The 21,469-nt window shown below is 46.7% G+C and overlaps 1 protein-coding gene across 2 annotated transcripts; it reads left to right on the top strand.

Moving 5' to 3' along the window:
* The first annotated feature begins 1,031 nt into the window (after positions 1-1,031).
* Positions 1,032-20,689, top strand: PANK4 (pantothenate kinase 4 (inactive)). 2 transcript variants are annotated; one of them, XM_039367832.1, is made up of 19 exons: positions 1,034-1,209; positions 4,710-4,792; positions 5,069-5,277; positions 7,230-7,413; positions 7,947-8,039; positions 8,613-8,766; positions 9,547-9,728; positions 9,936-10,017; positions 10,677-10,777; positions 11,517-11,672; positions 12,557-12,669; positions 13,084-13,171; positions 13,950-14,101; positions 14,709-14,764; positions 15,691-15,740; positions 16,560-16,664; positions 17,842-17,942; positions 18,558-18,626; positions 19,988-20,689. In XM_039367832.1, exons 1-19 carry the CDS (start codon positions 1,095-1,097, stop codon positions 20,205-20,207), a joined length of 2,313 nt encoding a protein of 770 aa, XP_039223766.1. In that variant the 5' UTR covers positions 1,034-1,094; the 3' UTR covers positions 20,208-20,689. The 2 variants fall into 2 exon arrangements, with proteins under 2 accessions (XP_039223767.1, XP_039223766.1); XM_039367833.1 differs by lacking the exons at positions 18,558-18,626; positions 19,988-20,689 and having other exon boundaries at positions 1,032-1,209; positions 16,594-16,664.
* Positions 20,690-21,469: the final 780 nt, after the last annotated feature.

Below are 21,469 nucleotides of genomic sequence, written 5' to 3'. Positions count from 1 at the left end.
TCCGTATTTCTGAGTTTTCCCCATGGTTCAAATCCCAGCTGAAATTCAGTGAACGGGGAGAATACCGAAAGAAGAGCTTAGACGAACAGAAATGCTTAAAAATAAAAGTTTTTTTATTTTATTTTTAAAAATGTGTTTTTAAAAGAATAGGAACCATAAAAGATGTGTAAAAAAGAATAAAAAGTAAAATGTAATTAAGATACAAGGGCATGCTTACAAACAAAGCTTGGGGTTTGCTGTCTGTTAAGTGTGACCTCTAATTTAAACCCTTTATTTTTCTGCCAACAAAAATGTGGGTGCAGCTAAATTCACTTTCATTTATGGCCTTCAAGACTAGTGGCTGGTCAGAGTCTTCTGAAATTCATCCACTTTCTTTTTAAATGTGTGGTTGTTGCCACATCTGGTGGCAGGGAGTTCCTCAGAATAACCTTTTTTTTTTGTATGTGTGACTTCCGCTGTTTTGTATTTGTTTGGAAACCAAATCAAGCTGGTTCAGATGCTTAAAGTGGATCCATGTTGCAATTATGCTCTGCTTTCTTGCATGGAAAAAATGCAGCTTTGGTAGAACAAGTTTTGAAACACTTAAAAAGAGTTTTATGCCTAGGCTCATTGAAATCAAAGGAGAAAAAAATAAAATAAAATCAACCGGTCACGTGCCCAGGGCAATGAAATCCAGCCTCCTTGCACGATCTGATTTGCTCCAAGCTGCAGGACCTCATTGAGGTTCAAAGGGGACGTTTCAATTTGTCATCTAAAACCCCCCCAATTCTTACTATTGGATAAGCAGAGACGTACAAAAAATCAGGAATGTAATTAAAATAGATAAGACTCCCATAAATTTTGATTGGGGAAAAAATAAGCCTCTAGTCCACAATGAGGTCTCCCTCCGGGCTTTATTTTTAAAGCTAAAAGCAGGTGGGCGGACCTTCAGGCTGTCCTGGGCGGAGCCACTCGGCGTCCCACCCTCTTCAGGGCAGGGCTGGCGTCTCCGCTTCCTTTCCCCCCTTTGATATTAACACGCAAAACGTATGCACATAAATTTGCATGTCTAATGAGGCCGGCCGCGCAGCAGCGAGCGGGTCGATGCGTCCAAAATGGCGGAGCGGGCCGGGCGAGGCGGAGGCGGCCGGCTGGACAAGAGCATCACCTTGCCGCCGGACGAGATCTTCCGCAACCTGGAGAACGCCAAGCGCTTCGCCATCGACATCGGTAAGCCCGGCGGCCGGCGCTTTCTCCCCGGCTCCATCCCGCCCGCCGTTCGCCCTTCTCCCTCTTTCCCTCTCGGAAAGGCGGCGAGAGAAGCGAAGGGGGGAGACGAACTGAGGCGCCGCGCGGGGCACGCCGGGACTTGCAGTCCCGCGCCTCATAGGGATGAGCGGCGCGGAGGGCGACGCCGGACGGCAACTCCCGGCGTGCCTTGCGCTCGGCCGGCCGGCGCAGCGCCCGATGGGAGCGGCAGTTTCCGCGCTCGCCCGCCTCAGCTTTAGCGCTGGCGAGAAGACTACAAAGACCGGCGTCCCTCTGGATTTCAGGGCTGGGGGGGGCGACATGGAGACGGTATAAACAAATCCCGGGTGTTTTTTTGGGGTGAGGGATCTGACGGGCCTTCCTTTCCTTGGGGGGGGGGGAGGACCCCAGCTATTCCCCCCCCCGTTTTGCAGAGAGGGAAAATGTGTGTTTTGGGGGTGTTTTTTTTTTTGCAGGGGAGAAATGCCCCCTTAGCTGCCTGGGGGGGGGGAAGGAAATATGGCTCCTTTCTTTTTTTCAGGGGGGGGAGGAAAAATGTCTCCTCCTTCGCAAGGGGTTTAAATTGCTCCCTCCTTTTCCATGGGGAGAAGGAAAAAGGGGGCTGTTTCCTCTGCCCCCCCTTTAGTTTCCCCCCCCCAGCCAGTTTTGTCTTCCTTCAAACCCCACAGGACCCCCCTCTTTTGGGGGGGGTGAATAGACACCCCAATGAACCCAAATCCTATATAAAATCCCCCTGGCCTGTCAAGAAAAATATGTCAACCCCCCCCCAAAAAACTGATAAAAATATTCCCCCCTTCTCAAAATAATAATCCCCAGAAGTTTGGAAGAAACATGGCTCCAGATATAGGCCATATATTAGCTTATGAGTCTCTCTTCCAAGCCAGGAAGGAAATAACTTTGTTGTTTTTTTCAAATGTCTTTTGTTTTTCATTTTTGTTCTAAGACCATTTGCAATTCAGCCCTGGCCCTAAATAGTAAATAAACATCAACAAGTAGCATTTTGTTACTCGTTTTAGAAACCACACCCTGTGCTTTTAAAATTTTTTGCATTGATGGGCAAAAAATACTTTCTCCCAAATTAAAGTGGTATGGAAGATGTAGCTATAAACCTTAATAAATAAAAAGCAATGTTCCTTTAGTGGCTTATTTTCAGAATTCTCTTCCTAAATTCCTAGAATTTGTCACTAGTTAAAAAAAAATGAATTGGGTCTCGCCTTTTGCAGTGTTTGGGAAGAAGCTGAAAAAGCTTCTTGGGTGAGAAGTGGAAATCTTCAAAGAAAAACAAGTTGTCTCGTGAAAAAAGCACCTTTGGGACAGCTATGACCTGGATGACTGAACATCTTCATAGACATTTGGGACGGTTGCGTAGCTGGGAACACAAAGCCTTAATATGATGCCTTTCGATTCTGCTTAATGTGTTTGCGATGGTTTGCAAGCCATGGTTTGACTGTTTGGTGAATCCATCCAGTTGTGGTTTATTCAGTCCCAGGCCGTGAATCAGCCCCGGCTTTGTATATGATCAAGCCTGCCAAATCTTGTGGGCTTTTTAGTTTCAGACCTGCGTCACGGGGATTAGTGCAACATTTTTAGCTTTTTATTTTAACATCTGCTCGTTTTTCGATTGAGCGTAACAGTTCTCTACCTGGATAAAACCCAGCATCAAGAAAATAACCCACGAAGTTGGCTGGCTGAATAAAATTGAGCTGAGCCTCTTTCCCTACTTGTCTGTTTTTCAAGACATGCCTCCCCTTGCCAAGCTGATTTATGTATTTTTATTCACAACTGGGAGATCATTAAGATGGCTTTAACCCTACGCTGGAACAACTTTTAGCCAGAAAAGGTGGCGTATAAATGTGCAGAATTCAGGAGAAGCTTCCGCTGAGCAAGGCTGACATTTTCCTGGTCTCTTTTGCTGGCTGTCAACAAAACATCTCTCCATTTCTGGCAGAGAATTGGAGGATGGGGAAAAGTCCCAGGGGACGGGCGTTGCGCTTTTGCTGTTGGCATTTTGAGATGTGCAAATATTCCCTTGAGTTTGGCGTGGCTGGCACCTGGTGATAAGGAGGCAGGAAAGTTAAGGGCACAGCAGGATAAGGCCAACGTTGTTTTGAAGTTTAGCTTTTCTGCTCTAAACCAGAAATATGATGGTTCCTGGCTGCATCCAGCCATTATGATTTAATCCCCTCATTTGCTATACAAGTGATCCTCGACTTGCAACCGTATGTTTAGTGACTATTCAAAGTTACAACCACACTGAAAAAAGTGCCTTATGGCCGTTTTTCATACAGCCACGACGGTCCTCATGATCAGAAATTAAAATTGAGATACTTGGCAACTGACTCATATTTATGACTGTTGCGGTATCCTGGGTCATTTGACCCCCTTTTGCGACCCCGTTGTAAGTCGAGGACTACCTGTATTTTGCTTGATTGTTGACAAAGGGGGCTAATGCAATTGAGAGAGAGAGAGAGAGAGAGAGAGAGAGAGAGAGAGAGAGAGAGAGAGAGAGAGAGATAGGGGGTGGGGGGGTGAAGAATCTTTTTTTTTTAATTGGCCTTTATAGATAGGCATAAATAGATACCGATATTCACCATTTACCCCAGTTCTTGAAACCTCTCGAGGGACAAGACTCATGATGTCTGGTTTTGCATTGCACAAGAAGGTGGTATGTGTGTGATAGTGGTTTGAGCCTGTTATCCTCTTGAGAAAATAGGGGTCACACACACACACACACACCATGTCTTTCTTTGCATTTGGGAGTCGCATTGCACAAGACTGCTAATTGAGGCAGTTCAGGGTAGTGGTTAAAATTTGGTATATCTTTCTCTCTCCTTCCTTCTCTCCCTCCCTCTCTCCCCTCCTTCTTCCTCTCTCTTCCCTCTCTCAGTGATTCCAGGCAGCTTACAGGAAATAAAAATGCAATATAAAAGAAATACAAATAATGAAATAACTCCCACCTCTGGCGACACGTCACCTCATATTAGTCATTTAACCCATCTTGCCCTCGGTATCCCGGGTCCGCTGGCCTGGTCGGTCTTCAGGGCCTTCCCAAAAGTATCAGAGTGGGGGCCAGTCTAAATTTCCAGAGGGATGGTGTTCCAGAGGGAGGGAGCCACCACAGAGAAGGCCCTTCTGGGTCCCGCAGGCTGGTTACAGAATAAAATCTGGATTCATGTGAATCAAGCTTGACCCCGGGGGGAGGGGGCCTGCATAAACCCACCCTTGTTTTTTAAGATCAGTGGGGGGGGGTGCTCCCAAATGGTGATGATACCAAATTTCTCCTGGGTGAACTCAAATCCTTAAGCCTTAGAATTGCAATTCTTTTTGAGTTTTTCAGCCGAGACGTTTGGAGCAAAACGCGCCCGCTCACGCGGTCCAAATCGTTTGGGTTTCGCAGGGAAGTCCTATACATCATGCCCCCAGATTGGCTTGTTCTCAATCACCGTTTGTTTTGCCGACAGGGGGATCGTTGGCCAAGTTGGCTTACTACTCCACAGTGCAACACAAAGTGGCCAGGGTGCAGTCCTTCGATCAGTCGTGCAAGGTAAGACAGTGGTTTCCCGTTTCTAAACGAATTGTTTTAACTGGAGGACTGACTGTCCACGCAGCGACACTCTCGGAGTTCCAAACTTGATCACAAGGAAAGGAACCAATCAAACCTGGGCCCGCTGGCTGGGGCATTCTGGGAGTTGAAGTCCACGCGTCTTAAAGCCACTGGACTTGAGAAGCTCCCTTCCAGCGGTGCATCGCTTCCCTTCTTCCCCACCCAAGAACTTCGAGGTGAGGAAGTTTTGAATCTCTCTTGTCCTTGATCCCCAAGGATGTTGAACACGAATCTCCCTACGAGGTCACCGTCCAGGAGGAGATCACGGCTCGGCTCCATTTCATTAAATTTGAGAATACCTATATCGAAACCTGCTTGGATTTCATCAAGGACCATCTCGTCAACACCGAAACGAAAGTGATCAAAGCCACAGGAGGTGGTGCGTACAAATTCAAAGACCTTATTGAGAAGAAACTGGGATTAAAGTAAGTGCGAACGGGTCTCGCGACTCATTATAAAAAAAAAAAAAAAACTGTCAGAGTGTCCAGTTGCTGAGGGCTTGAAATGCAGAGAGAGATGCAACCCTTGGAACTTGGAATCCAGGTTTTGAGTACCCCCCCTCCCAGATACGTCTGTCATAACTTTGAACAGTCGTTAAGCAGCCAGTCGTAACTTGAGGATCACCTATACATGTGTAGGTGTATAGAGCCTACAAGAGCCGAGGTGGCGCAGCAGTTAGAGTGCAGTACTGCAGGCCACTTTAGCTGACTGTGTTCAGCAGGTCAGCGGTTCAAATCTCACCGGCTCAAGGTTGACTCAACCTTCCATCCATCCTTCCGGGGTAGGTAAAATGAGGACCCAGATTGTTGGGGGCAATGTAAATATATATATATATATATATATATATATATATATATATCTATATATATATATATATATATATATATATATGTTTTTGTTTTCTGAGGTTTTCGCGGGTATTTGTATATAGGTCTTTGGTTGTTCGGGTTTTCTCCCACGTAAAATTGGAAGTGTCTTGGCGACGTTTCGACGAAGTCCCATTCGTCATCTTCAGGCTGGTGCTTTCAGCTTCGTGCTTCGAGCAGCAGTGTGTGGTCTTAGCTGTTTCTTCCTTTTAACTGCCAGTGGGGGTATGAACTGATTGGGTGGGAGCTTGGCTGTGTTCTGATTGGGTGGAGGTGTGTTCTGATTGGTTAGGGGCTTGGCTGTGCTCTGATTGGCTGGGGGTTGGCTGTGCTCTGATTGGCTGGGGGTTGGCTGTGCTCTGATTGGCTGGGGGAGCACAACCAAACAGAACACTCCCCCAGCCAATCAGAGCACAGCCAACCCCCCAGCCAATCAGAGCACAGCCAACCCCCCAGCCAATCAGAGCACAGCCAAGCCCCTAACCAATCAGAACACACCTCCACCCAATCAGAACACAGCCAAGCTCCCACCCAATCAGTTCATACCTCCACTGGCAGTTAAAAGGAAGAAACAGCCAAGACCACACACTGCTGCTCGAGGCACGAAGCTGAAAGCACCAGCCTGAAGATGACGAATGGGACTTCGTCGAAACGTCGCCAAGACACTTCCCATTTTACGTGGGAGAAAACCCGAACAACCAAAGACCTATATATATATATATATATATACACACACACACACACACACACACACACACACACACACACACACACACACTGCTTACTGGTGTACACCGCTTAGAGAGTGCTTGCATTTAAAGCAGTATATAAGTCTCATAAATAAATAAATAAATAAATAAATAAATAAATAAATAAATATTTTAATAGCAGGCAGGTAATAGAGATTAGAGATCAGCCTTAAGGATTGGATCAAACACTATCAGCCTTTGCCCCCCTGCTTCCCATTGGTGGATGCTTTCATTGCTCGGTGGGTTAAAACGGGGATTTGCTGAGACCCCCGACTACCCAAATTCGGCAGCGTAAGAGTTTGGGGGTTCTGCCTTGAACCTCCCAGGGCATCTGGAGGGCACCTGGTTAGGGAGAAGGCTGTCTGACGAAGCAGTGAAAAGACTGTAAAAGATCCTAGTCTGCACTTGTGACACAGCCCAAGTGAGACGGAAATTTTCAGCCCATTTTGATAAACGTCGCCCCAAATCAGTGCTGGAAGGAAGCTGGAGTAGGTGAGTGAGGAATTCTGGGAGTTGAAGTCCAGCCAACTTAAAATGGCCCAGGTGGACTCATCTAAATAAATATTCCCGCCAAGACGAAATCTTCCCCAGTCCCGTCCACGAACCCTCTTCCAGAGCATTGTTGGTTGCAGCGCGGAAAAATCAAATTCTTGGGAGGTTTTTTTTTTGGGAGAAAACTTCCACAATACTTTTATGAGGATGGGATGAGCTGGTTCTGCGCCTCCGCTAACAAGCCCTGTTCTGTTCCTTACCTGGTGTTAGATTGGATAAAGAAGACGTGATGACTTGTCTAATTAAAGGCTGCAACTTTGTCCTCAAGAACATCCCCCACGAGGCCTTCGTCTACCTGAAAGATGCCGACCCCGAGTTCAGGTTCCAGATGAACCATCCCCACATTTTCCCCTATTTGCTGGTCAATATCGGCTCTGGAGTTTCGATCGTGAAGGTGAGGACCGCTGGTTGATCGGTGTACAGGTAATCCTTGACGTAGGACCACAGGGGAGTCCAAAATGTCTGTTGCTAGGTGAGACAGTTGTGAAATGAGTTTTGCCCCCTTTTACGACTTTTCCTTTCCACATTTGTTAAGTGAATCTCTGCAGTCGTTAAGTTAGTAACCCGGTTATTAAGTGAATCTGGCTTCCCCACTGACTTTGGGGAAGGTCATAAAACGGGGAGCACGTGACCCCTGGGGACGCTGCACCCATCAGTTGCCAAACGTCCAGATTTTGATCACGAGATTGTGCAGATGCAGCAACGGTCGTAAGGCTGGCTGATTTGCAGTTTCTGGAAAGATCTTCTTTCAGCCATTCTCTGGTGCTCGCTGATCTCTCTCCTGGGTCAGATCCCCCCCCCCAGCAGATCCACTTGCCCCTTCCACTTGCCCTCCACTTGCCCCAGGCTGCCCTAAAGAGACAGCGTGTCCTTATCCATGTAATAGCGGTAGGATTTAGGCAAGAATCTGCTCCTTGTGTTTGATAGGTGGAAACGGAAGATAAATTTGAATGGATTGGCGGAAGTTCCATCGGAGGCGGGACTTTCTGGGGCCTTGGAACATTGCTTACCAAAACCAAGGTAATGTTCTTCCCTAGCAGTGCGGCATTTGAGTGATGGATTGCTCTTAAGTTAAGCAGATAGATAGATAGATAGATAGATAGATAGATAGATAGATAGATAGATAGATAGATAGATAGATAGATAGATAGATAGATAGATAGATAGAAGATAGATATAGACACACACAGAGACAGATGATATACTGTAGATAGACGTCTAGATAGATGATAGATAGAAGATAGATAGATAGATAGATAGATAGATAGATAGATAGATAGATAGATAGATAGATAGATAGATAGGAATGGGTGGATGGATCGATAGGTAGATAGAGGGATAGATCCATGGATGGATAGATACATGGAGAGAGAGAGAGAGAGAGAGAGAGAGAGATTAGATAGAGGGATAGATGGATGGATGAAGAGAGAGAGAAGAGAGAGAGATGGCTAGATAGATAGATGGACAGACAGACAGAGACAGACACAGATGGATAGACAGGGCGTGAAAAGAAAAGAGAAAGAGGCTGGTGCCGAGGAATATCCGTCCTTCCAGCTGGTTCATCTGACAGACCTTTGGGATTTCCATTTTTAGAAGTTCGACGAATTGCTGCAGCTCGCTTCGAAGGGCCAACACACCAACGTCGACATGCTGGTGAAGGATATCTACGGCGGAGCGTATCAAACCCTCGGCCTGAGCGGGAACCTGATAGCCAGCAGCTTTGGGAAATCTGCCACGGCAGACAAAGGTGGGACTTTTCAACCTTTGGTTCTTCGGAGTGTCTGTTAAGGGGCTGGCTTGCTCTGTCCATTAAAATGAAGGGCCTTTATTTTATTTTATTTTTCATTCTCCAGATCAGTATCTCAGTACCCTCTTTGATTCTTTCCCCCTAAATCTCGTTCTGAATAAAATTCGGCAATCTTCCATTAATTGACGATGGAGATTCTGGGCTGTGCAGGTCCCGGCTGTCGCAAAGGTGCTGTTTTTTTTTCCCATGAGGCAACTGGACTTTCTTCTTTTCCTTGGAAGACATTTCATTTCTCATCCAAGTAGCTTCTTCAGCTCTGACTGGATGGTGGGGAGTGGAAGGATTTATATATTTGAAATTGAATTGAACAGCGCTCCCTCAGCTGCACCTTTGGGGGATATGACATCCTCTATCTCCAGTCCACAACACAAATCCTTTCAGCAGTTCCAAGCAGGCTCCACGCCCATTTGCACCCCTCAGGTGACCCTGAGGACACAGAGAAGTCTCCAAGTGGCCTCAACAACTCTAAAAGGACACAAATGACCAGCTGTCTGCAAGGAGTATCAATCCTTCCATTCCCCCACCATCTGGTCAGAGCTGAAGAAGCTCCTTGGAGGAGAAGCGAAACGCCTTCAAAGAAAAAGCAAGACAGTCCAGTTGCCCCCTGGGGAAAAAAACCACACCTTTGGGATTCCATTCATTGACCCACATCTTTTGGATAGGGTACTCAATCTCCCCCCCCCCTCCCTCCCCTCCCCTACCTTCTTGGGCCCTTCTCAGATTTTTCCAAAGAAGACATGGCTAAAAGTTTGCTGCACATGATCAGCAACGATATCGGGCAGCTGGCTTGCCTGCACGCCAAACTCCACCACCTGGACAAAATCTACTTTGGCGGATTCTTCATCCGGGGACACCCCACCACCATGCGGACCATCACCTACAGCATTAACTTCTTCTCCAAGGTAGGGAGACGTTAAAAATCAGGAATACTTGTAGCAGGCTGGCGAGCCACGGGGACAGGGTGGGGGGGGGGTGAGGGGAAGGGTTTGGGCCTGAAGCAACCTCACAGGCGTCCTCCTCCTCCCCCGTGCCTTTTGCTCGGCGTTGTAAGTGTAGAGCAGCTGCTCCTTGTGGTGTTCCTGCTAACACCGTGTTTCTCATTACGACAGGGTGAAGTTCAGGCTTTGTTCCTGAGGCATGAAGGCTACCTGGGAGCCATAGGTGCTTTTTTAAAAGGAGCAGAGCAAGACAGTAAGTGCAGCCCCTTTCTCTTCTGCCCCCCCCTCACCCTCCCCAAAAGTCAGAGCTCCTTTCCCCCCTCCCCAGAGTTAGTCCCAGTCTCTTATTCCAGGGTGGTCTTGAAAGGCTTGGCCAAGTCTTTTGGCTTAGGCCAAAAGTGGGGAAGACGTTCACCCGGTAGAGACTGGATTTCCATGTTGGTTATCTGCCTGCGAGAAGCCTCTCTTGGCTCGGGGTCTGCTCCATCGGGCCTCTATTTGGAGAGTGTGTTTGTGTGCTTTTGTCTAACAGCCCTTCAGAAATTACACAAACACATGCTACCTAACTAGACACACAGCCTAACTTCCCGGCGATTCGCAGCTCCCGTTTTCTTATCCTATGAGGCTCTGCTTCGGTGTTGTGTTTCAGTTGTGTTTTTTTTTAACTTTTGATGGAAAAAATTAAGCCGGGTGGATCTGTTCGTTCTCTTGGTTATACAGTCTCTTTCTAAAACAAGAATCCATCCTTTAAGTGATCTGAAGGGGTGGGTGTGTTCCCATCCAATATTCTGTCTCCTTGAAAAGTAAAAATAAAATGCTGATAATTTTTAAAAAATAAAAATAAAAAATAGGACTGTTTTGGCATATGCTGGAATATCTTATTCTTTTCTTCCTCTCTTCCTCCCTCCCAAGATCCCAATTTATACAGCTGGGGAGAGAACTACGCTAGCAGTTCAGGCCTTCTGAGCACGTCGCCCGACGTTTGCCCCATGCAGCGGGAACGAAGTGGCACCGTGAGTCTTCCTGGCCTAGAAAAAGCTCAGCTCTGATCCCACATCCCTAAATATAGACCCCTTGCTTGATGGTCTCTAGGATCTTGACGGGGCCTTTTTGCAAATGGAACAATGGAAAGAGGTGGGACTCCATTGTTGTTCGGACAGGAACCATCTGCCTTCCGAGCAAGGAGGAAATCTTGGAATCCTGCAGGGTTTTTTTTCCCCCAATTGTTTTAAAACTGTCTCAAAATGAACACGTCAGACCTCCTTTGTTCTGAAATCCACCTTTATGGAGAACCCCCCATTAAAGGGGAACAAAGTTTGAATCCTCCCACCGAGAGCAAATGAAGGTTTATGGAAGCCAATATTAATATTTTTATCCTTCCTTTTTAAATTGATTTTTTTTAACATGGATGCATCTCTTGGGCTGTGGTTTCCCCACTGCTGTTGTAATGCATCCAAAAGCACAGTATCCTCCCCCCCCCCCCAGCTCCTCTTTGGATGAAGTTCCCACCAATTTTGAAATTAATATATCTATATATCTCTGTCTGTCTGTCTGTCTGTCTGTCTATCTATCTATCTATCTATCTATCTATCTATCATCTATCTATCTGTGTCTCTATATATCTGTGTATCTGTCTGTCTATCTATCTATCTATCTATCTATCTATCTATCTATCTATCTATCTATCTATCTATCTATCTATCTTTGACCATCCTGCTCACACTGCATTCTCTCCCCCCCCATCTCCCCCAGTTCGACATGTTGGAAATGGACCGTCTGGAGGGAATGCTGGTGAATCTCCCCTTGCTGCAGGATCCCTCCACTTACGTCGCAGACACCGTGGATCTCACCGACGACGTCCTGGCCCGGCAGTATTGGCTCTCGTGCTTTCAGGAGGCCTTGGATGGGGTAAGGACCCGTTGTGGGGGTGAGGATGGAGTCATGAGGAAGTGCGCCCCTTTTAACGCTCCCATCTCCTTTCGTAGACCTTTCCCCATGTTTTAGAGCAGCTGGAAGGAGAATCGGGGAATGTATCCTACATTTTCTGATCCGTTTAAGACAGGGGTCTTCCAACTTGGCTCTTTGGGCTGAGGAATTCTGGGAGTTGAAATCCACAAGTCATCAAAGGGCCAAGTTTGAAGACCCCTAGTTTAAGAGCACAGAATTCAAGCTAGAGGTGTTTCTCAACCCCGGCCTCTTGAAGATGAGTGGACTTCAATTCCCAGAGTTCTCCAACCAGCCGTGGAGATCTTCAGGGAAAAAGATCTGGAGTGCAATAAAGCCTCCTTTCTTGGGCAAGGCAGGGCTGGACTAGAAGACCTCCAAGGTCCCTTCCGGGTCTATGATTCTAAGGGTAGCCCAAATCACCAGGAGAAGTAAAGCTTAGTGGGAAACTCGACCAGGACTTCAACACTTTTGCACAGAGAAAAATCAGACTTCGTTCCTTTGTTTCTTTGCTTGCTTTATTCCCTTTGCTGAAACTTGAACAGGCTTTCCAGGTATTGGGGGGGAAGGTGGAAATTTGGCCTCCCCCTCTTCCAGACGGCCTCGTAGACCACCCACCCACTGGCCCACAACAGCCCAGGAAAGAGCCCGAACACAAGAGCATTTTAGGAATTGGGGAAAAGGAGTTTTTTTTTTGGAGGGGGGCAACGGGCATGTGGCGCATTAATCTAGAAGAAGAATCTGGCTCAATTCAGCCCCTTGCATTAAAAGTTCTTCCTTCTCTTTCTCTTTCTCTCTCTCTCTCTCTCTCTCTCTCTCTCTCTCTCTCTCTCTCGTTCCCTGGCCAGGTTGCCAAACGGGCCGCAGCCAGCCAGCCCGATTCAGTCGACGCGGCCGAGCGAGCCGAGAAATTCCGACACAAGTACTGGGACAAACTACAAACACTCCGACAGCAGCCGTTGTGAGTTGGGGCTGGCCCTTTTTTGTGTGTGTGTGTGTGGGAGGATTATCCTATTTAGTGGTTTCCTACTTCTTTTGCATCTTCACATGTTCTGCCAGCTGCTGGTTCAGGAGCCACAAGCAAACTCTTTTAGCTGGCCTCCCATTAATTTAATGCAAGAATGTGCCATAGAGAAAAAGCAGGCCGGTTGTATAAATAAACAGGGGATCCCAGAAAATGGAGAAGCCAAAGTGGAAAAAGTCCTCAAGTTTCTGATCATCATCTTTCTTGCTATGTAAATCCTGGCCAGAGCTAGGGAGGGAGCAAAAATGGCTATAAATTAGCCAGGGGTGGGTTTAAAAGGCAGAAGACCCTTCCCCCCCACCACCACCCTGGGTATAACTGACTCTTTTCTCCTCCTCTTTTCCTTCTCAGCGCATACGGCACCCTAACAGTTAGAAGTTTATTGGATACAAGGGAACACTGTTTGAACGAATTTAACTTCCCTGATCCCTACTCCAAGGTAAGGCCTCCTCCTCCTCCTCCTCCTCGCTGCTGCCCTGGAGTGCATCCCATATCTTTTGAGCCATGACCCAGTGTTGCTTCCCCAACCCCATCCCCTTGGGGAAGGAAGGGAGGGAGGGAGGGAGGGAGATAGAAAGATAGGAAAGGGGGAAAAAAGGAGAAAGAAGATGGAAGAAGAGGCAGGAGGGCTAGAGGGAGAGAAGAAGGAGGGAGGGAGGGAAATGATGGAAGTAAGGAAAGAAGAGGAAGGTGAGGGAGCGAGGGAGGAAGGAAGGAAGGTGAGGAAGGAAGGAAGGAAGGAAGGAAGGAAGGAAGGAAGGAAGGAAGGAAGGAAGGAAGGAAGGAAGGGGAATGAATTTATTCTGTCTCCCGTAGCTCAAGAGAGACACTCAACTGGGGAAGAATCCAGAGGGGAGATTGTGCACTCTGCACTCCCTCCGTGACACTCAGAATAGAAAAGCAGGACTACTAGGGGCATCCAGTAGATTTGGTGCACCGGAGCTCAGCAAAAAAAAAGAACGGAGGAGCAGAAAACATTGGGCACCAGCTGCCAGAGCAAGTGGGAAGGTCTAACTTCTGGGGTCCATGCACTCTCCCTCCTCTTACATTTCCTCTCAACCTGGAGCCCAATAACCCTGGATCCTCCGAGTTACCTGGAACCTCCAGCCCCCAACTCCTGATTAAACTAGGTTTCAAAAGATCATCCCAGCAGCCAGCGCCTGGGCCAGGAGTCCCCTTCCCCTCTGAGCTTGCCTTGTGCCCTCTCTCTCTCGCAGATAAAGCAGAAAGAAAACGGCATTGCTCTCCGGTGTTACCAGGGGGTGATCGAGTCCCTGGATTCCCTCGGCTGGGAGGAGAGGCAGTTCGCCCTGGTGAAGGGTCTCCTGGCTGGAAATGTCTTCGACTGGGGGGCCAAAGCCGTCTCGGAGTAGGTCTCGGGATTTGGGGGTGGGCTGGGGGGGGAGAAGAAAATCAGAAGGGGATCACACGGCCCCGGGGACACCGTGACCGTTGTAAATATGAGCCAAGAACAATAATAACAGAGTTGGGAAGGGACCTTGGAGGTCTTCTAGTCCAACCCCCCCCTGCTTAAAACATCCAAATTTTGATCCTGTGACGATGGGGATGCTGCAGGTGTGAAAAAGGGTCCTTTTTTTCCAGTGCCGTTGTAACACTGTCACTAAACCAGTGTTGTAAGTAGAGGACCATCTGCACCATCTGCATCTGTTGGAAATACCTGCTTTTCAGCCTAAAGGGCCCCGTCCCCACCCCTGCCACGCGGGGGGGGGGGGAGGCTGGCCAGGGATGGAGCTTCTGTTTTGCCCTTCAGAAATCTTAAATTTATTCTGATCCTTTGGGGAGCCTTTCTGATGAGATCTCTGCAAAGGGAATCCCAGTGGGCTTTTTTTTTTATTTCCACAGAACACTAGCAGGAAATGTGTTGCTGCCCTGCCTGGTTTCCTCACCTGTTTGCTGTCCTTTCTCTCTCTCTGTTTTTTTTTTCCCCTCTCCTCCGGCGTTTCCCCCACCGCCAGCGTCCTGGAAACGGAGCCCCAGTTTGGATTCGAAGAAGCCAAGGAAAAATTGCAAGGTACTCAGAGAGGGGGGAAACTTAAGCTCAGGAGCTGCCTTTTAAAGATAGGTAATCCTCGGCTGGCGACTGGAGGAATTTCCGTCGCTCAGCGAGTCGTTTTGATGGGTTGAGTTTTGCCCCATTTAGCCAGGAGCTTGCAAAAGGGGATCGCATGATCTCCCACCCCAGGGGACGCTGCAGCCATCATAAATACGAAGCAGGTTTCCAGGTGCCTGAATTTGGATCACATACCCTGGGGGGGGGGGGTATGCGGCAAAAAGGCCGTAAGCGCAAAAAGTCGCTTTTTTTCAACGCTGTTGTAGCTTCTCCAGGCCTCTCTGAAGAATCTTGCTTGATCTCTGGATGTTGAGTAGAGCAGGGGTAGAGTAGGGGCACCCCTCTCTCAATCAGGTCGAGTCTTTGCAATGTTCTGCAAAGTGTTTATGTTTTACTTTTCTAAAATCTACTCTTTCTTTAGCTGGAGGTCCTGGTTTCTGTCAACGCTGCTAATATTGAATATTCTTGCTTTGACCAAATATGAAGAACTGTCTAGTACTTTTAGAGTTAATTCAGAGGAGTGAGGGAGGAGGGAAAAGCCCAGGAAAGGGAATGGAAGAGAACCTTTGCCCTTCAAACTAATTGGAGAACGTAAATCACAACAGCAAAATAAGAGAGGGGAAATGCTAGCAAAAATAACTGCTCTGGGGTGGTGGAGATTTCAGATCTTTGCATCCTTTTATCCTGCCGTGCCGACATTTTGTCACATGAATAAAAAGACTTTTTAGGATAACATGCCTGGAAGTTCTTTGAAGTGTTTCATTCGTCGGAACCATGACAGTTTCCTTTCCAGGAAATGGTAAATTCTGATAATTGATCATCTAATTTATTTTCTCTCTCTCTCTCTCTCTTTCTTCTCTTCCCCTTTTCCCCTTCCTGATGCCCAGAGCGTCCTTGGCTCGTGGATTCGTACAGCGAATGGGTGGAACGGCTCAAGGTACACACAGACCGTCCTTCAGCCGCCATTTTGGGGGTGGGCTGGGGGGCTGCTGGGGCGGAGAATGAGAAAGGGGAGGAATATAGGAAATATAGGCAATTATCTCTCAAGTTCCGTCCGTTTGAGTGGAGCAGAAACCTATTGGCTACCCCTATTGGCAACTTTTGAGATGGGGGGGTTTCTTCAACTCCCAGAATTCATGGCTGGCTGGGGAATTCTGGGAGTTGAAGTCCCCCCACCCCTTCTCAAAGTCGCTGAGGTTCAGAAACACATTGGGCTCCTTTTTAACACACCACAAGACTCTTGTCTCTTCTAAGACTGACTTTCCAGACCGAACCGAGTTAGTTTCTGTTAGAGAAACAAGGTTGAACTGGGCTTGTCCCATAGGTGTTTGCACGTTGTCTCTGCCGTCCCACTCCATGAGTGGACATTGGGACAGAGCATCAAAATGGGGGGCTCTTGTCTAAGAAGAGGGTGACACCCCACCCCACCCCAAGGAACTGTTTGGTCTAATTGTCAAGACTTCCCACTTATTCCCACCCTCATCTCACGTGACAAAAAAAAAAGGGACCTTGTAGAGTTTCCTTGAAAAATTTTGAGTAGTCCAGAAATTCCAGGGGACTGAAATGTTACCCCCCCCCTCTCTTTTTTTTTCTTTTCTTTTTTTGGGTCCCTTCGTCCTGCCTCCCCAGATTTTGGCTTTCTCCCGGCAGCGTAGCTTGACTTGAAAAAGAGGCCACCGGGTGATCCGTGGCCGAATGTGAGGAAGAGCCCGATTGGCCTCCGAGTTCTCTGATGCGTCTCTTTTTCCTTTCGCAGGCCCCAGCTCATAAATGTGCCTTAATTTTTGCAGATAACAGTGGAATTGATATCATCTTAGGCGTCTTCCCTTTTATTAGGGAATTGCTCTGTAGGGGCACGGAGGTCAGTAATATTCTGGCATCTTAAGGTGGAAGGCCTGGGGGGGAAAAAAACTCGGAAAAAAACGGGGGGGGTTGAGGGAAAGTGCACCCAGTTAGCAAAAGACTAGAAAGAAAATGGAACTGCTGTTGTTGTTTTTTTTAAATAGGAACTATATATGCGGGAAAAGGGGTTTTTTTTTTTTTTTTGCACCCAGTTAGCAAAAGACTAGAAAGAAAATGGAACTGCTGTTTTTTTTTTAAATAGGAACTATATGGGGGGGGGAGATGATATTGTTTAATCCCACCTAAAAAAAAAAAACAATTAGTGGAAATAGCATCTTTTATCTCAAATGAGTTTTTAACCAACTTGCTAGCAGCAAATAAAAATAAACTTAGTTCAACGGAAGATGCCGGTCAAAATCATGACTTGGAAAGAGAAAGAGGTTTTTGCTATCAACCCTGTCTCTTCCACCCTCGAAGCTGGCAACACAAAACCCACAACTTTCTCCTCTTTCTTTTGGGGGGGTTGAAGTCTCTCCTGCAGCTCTGACAGGAGCTCTGCTAACTTTAAATGGGGGTCTGCCACAGGAGAGAAGAGGCAGGCATGCCTTAAAACCCCCAGTTATCAATTGATATAAACCAAATATCGATTATCTGCCAGTGAGTTAACATTAACGAGTTGGTCCAAAAAAAAGGAAAAAGGCAACAGGCAAGGCAGTTTCTAGATTGTATAAATTCTTCTTGGAGTGCCAGCTCTGTCTTGCCAACTTTTTCTGGATAGTAGTAGTGAAGATGAGACCCCCTTTTTCATTTCTGGACCAACCATCTCTTCCCCCCCCCCCAACAGTAATATCAGTTGTATTTGGTGGTCTTCTTGCCTCACAAGCCAAGATCAAAGAAATTCTCACTGGCCTGAGAATTTAGCTTGTCCCCCAAAATGGTGTCGGTGTTCCTCGCTCCAAAGTCCCTGAGGGAAGCCTGGATGCAAATGTGTCAGAATATAGTTCAGTTCCAATTTAAAAGTGAATCAAACATCCCTGTATGTCTTATAGAGTGCTGATCCAAAATGTCCTTTGCTTTCTCTCTCTCTCCCCCCCCCCTCTCTCTCTTTCCCCCCTCTTCCTCTCTCTTTCTTCCTCTCTCTCTCTCTTTCTCCCTCCCTTTCTCTTCCTCGCTCTCTCTCTCCTTTGCAATATCAGGTTATTTTGGCTTGCAATTCAGGTCCCGCTCTGAATGACGTCACGTATAACGAATCCTTGCTTGTGGTGGAGAAGATTGCGGCTATGGATGATGTTATTCGGTAAGGATTGGTGGACACAAAGCCCGAAGAAGTCCAAGTTTTGCTTTGGGCAGAGGAAAGGAAAGATATGTAGATAGATAGATAGATAGATAGATAGATAGATAGATAGATAGATAGATAGATAGATAGATGATAGATAGATAGATAGATAGATAGATAGATAGATAGACAGACAGATATAAAGATAAATAGATATAGAGAAATTATAGGTAGTTAGAGATAGATAGATAGATAGATAGATAGATAGATAGATAGATAGATAGATAGATAGATAATATAGATGATAGATGACAGATAGACCCACAGATGATAGATAGAAAGATATAGATATAGACGATAGAAAGCGAAAGATGGAGAACCAGTGTATCAAGTATAAAGCAGCGTTTGCTTTATACTTGCAAATGTACTTATACATTTCCTCAAGGGCTCTGCTAAAATTGGCTATGGGAAAACCACACAGCTGAAGTGTGTCTCCCTGTTTGCCTCTTTCCGAGATCCTCCCATCTTTGCTAAGCCAACTCTGTTTGCAAGGTTGCCCTGATGGTGGACAACTTCGCCGGACGTTTCTCCCACGGGCTGAGCTTTTGACCCCACCCCACCCCTCTCTCTCTTTAGGTCTGCCCTGAAGGAAGAGAGGCTCCTTTTGGTCCAGACCGGCTCCAGTTCGCCCTGCTTGGATCTCAGGTTGGTCACCGTCCCAGTCATTGTAAAATTATCAATAAACATAAGACTCGGTGCCTGTTGGGTTTTGTTTTTTGGGTGGGGATGGGGGCAAAATGAACGCTCCACGGATTTTAAGCACGCATGGTTGACTTTTGCAGCCTGATCGGCTTCTGAAAGTTAAACTCGGCCCCCGAATTCCTTACTGCGGCCTTGCTGGCTAGGGAATTCTGGGATTTGAATTTTTCCTGGCAGGCACTTGTGGCCTCTTCCCTCTCTTCTAACACAAGATGCCTTTCCCAAGAGAAATTATCTGGTTCAATTGGATCGCCATTTGACAGAGAGATTTGAAAACAATACGGTGTTATCTTCCTTTAGCTATAACAATACGTTGTTATCTTCCTTTATACCTATAACAACAAAATATTGTTATCTTCCTTTAGCCTTTGGGGTCCTTTGCCACAAATCCCTCCACCTTTAATTTGGCTGCCTCCAAATTAACTCGCCGGAGGGCATGGCTGGCTTTTCTTTGCCCATTAAAAGCGCATTTAAAATGAGCCAAGTGCGAAAAACCCATCCTTTGGCACAGACGCAACCGAGGCCTTCGGCACTGTTTGGAAACGACTGAACAGACCCAGAGCCCAGAAGCTCAAAAGCTTGCCAACCCTGCTCTGTCAATCTCCTTTTTTCAAAGATCCTACAAAGTTGTATTAGATAAATTGGCAACTCCAGCTTCTTCAGTTTGTAGCTGCTTATTTTAAAACCTTTAAAAAGAAACTTAAAAGGGGGCAGCGGCGCTGATGTTGCCTACTTTTCCGGGGCTGTACCCACCTACTAAGCTATATCATTATAAAATAGGTAATAATAATAATAATAAAGTTGGAAGGGACCTTGGAGGTCATCTAATCCAACCCCCTGCTCAGGCAGGTAACCTTATACCATTTCAGACAAATGGCTGTCTAGTCTCTTCTTAAAAACTTCCAGTGTTGGAGCATTTACTGCTTCTGGAGGCAGGTTGTTCCACTGGTTAATTGTTCTCACTGTCAGGAAGTTTCTCCTTAGTTCCAGGTTGCTTCCCTCCTTGATGAGTTTCCATCTCTTCTTGTCCTGCCCTCAAGTGCTTTGGAGAATAGCTTGACTCCCTCTTCTTTGGGGCAGCCCCTGAAATATTGGAACATATTTCATGTCCCCCCTCGTCCTTCTCTTCATTAGACTAGACACACCCAATTCTAGCAGGGTTTAAGATCAAGGGTTTAAAATGAACCAAGGGCAGCTATCGTGGTGGGAGCGAGGTCTTTTAAGGGCTCTCTTAATGGATCCTGATCCATTAAACCACAGTTGAGCCAACGGCCGTAATTTAATCCTCATCCTGTTGATTTTCACAGCCGCCTGGACAAGGGCCTGGCTAACTTGGTCCGAGAGCGGAAGACCGACCTGGTGATCATCGAAGGGATGGGCCGGGCTATCCACACCAACTACCACGCCAAGCTCAGGTGTGAGAGCCTTAAGCTGGCCGTGCTCAAAAATTCTTGGCTGGCCGACCGCCTGGGTGGGAAGATCTTCAGCGTGATTTTCAAGTACGAAGTTCCCCTCAAATCTTCCTGATGAACCCCAAAAAGGAGATGGAGGGGGTGAGCTTCAGCAGCAATGGCTGGAAAAGGACTTGCACTAGTTACAATTTTAATTGTAAAGAATGTATTTTTATTACCACAGGGAAAAAAAAATGAGTTCTCTCTCGCGCACACACACACACCTCTGTATTTATATTGTGCTTTTGTGACTGAAAAAGAAAACAGCTATCACTCACTCCATGCGCGTGCGTGCGTGTCTGTGTTTCTTGAATTTAATGCAATATTTGTAATGGCAAAAGTTTTGATTTTCCTCTTTTTCCCCCCCCTCCCTCCCCAGGATTTTTTTTGAGTGTGTGTGTGTGTGTATGTGTGTGAGTGTGTGAGATGCTTGTATTGAAATGTCCTGAAAAGCTTTTTTAAAAAATCTATATAATCTATATTTTAGCTTACATTTGAACTAGCCAATTACATGGCCCAAAAAAAAAAAAAAAAAAAATCAAATAGAGATTTTAAAAAGCTGAAGGAATCTGGATTCTTTTATACTTTATCGGCTCGCAAGATAAAAGTGTGCAAAACTGAAAAAGGCAGAGATGGGTCCATTTTTAGAAGGACCTTATTTCTACATCCAAAAGCGCCATTAGCTTAATATTAATGTTGACAAATTAGAATCCTTTGGCATTGACAGGCATACGTATACGCCTTCTGTTGTTTTTTTCCTAAGAGTAATCAAGTTAACCATTAGAATTTAGGCACTTCTCCCCCTATACATTCACCACCAGAAGTACATACTGTGTGTTTGTGTATAATATACAAGCTGCAGTGCCCAAATTAGCATTTCTTGTTCAGCCTTATTTTTACCAGAGCCTGCAGTTCCCAAATTCACCACTTGGAGGGCAACTTTTAAAATGAGCTGCTTTATCGACACAACAGCCCTGAGAGGTAGGCCGGGTGGAGAGAGAGATCCAAAGAGAGGATCTCCTCGATCCTGGCTGTTGTCGCTGCGACCTGAATAGAGCTGGAAGGGACTTTGGAGGTCTTCTAGTCCAGCCCCCTGCTCCAGAGGCGGGCTGTCAATCCATAAACCCCTTGGTCGGTCTGGCAGACAATCTACTGCTTTCAAGCCGGGACTACAAGTCCCCTAAGCCGCAGCAGGACGGCTGGGCGGGGATCACCCTGCCCCACCCTCGTGCCAGCAAGACCAAAGGTCTGGAAGTGCCAAACAGCAGCGCCCAATTCACCTCTCCCGGAAGCAGGTGGGGAAAACTACCGCTCCCAGAATGCCTCGAGCGCCTTGGC

The sequence above is a fragment of the Crotalus tigris genome, unplaced genomic scaffold (genome assembly GCF_016545835.1).
Source record: "Crotalus tigris isolate CLP2741 ecotype Arizona unplaced genomic scaffold, ASM1654583v1 scf7180000020588.15403103151:6194809, whole genome shotgun sequence".
Classification (NCBI taxonomy): domain Eukaryota; kingdom Metazoa; phylum Chordata; class Lepidosauria; order Squamata; family Viperidae; genus Crotalus; species Crotalus tigris.
Note: the sequence above shows the minus strand (reverse complement) of the source record. Positions and strands in the feature narration are given on the sequence as shown.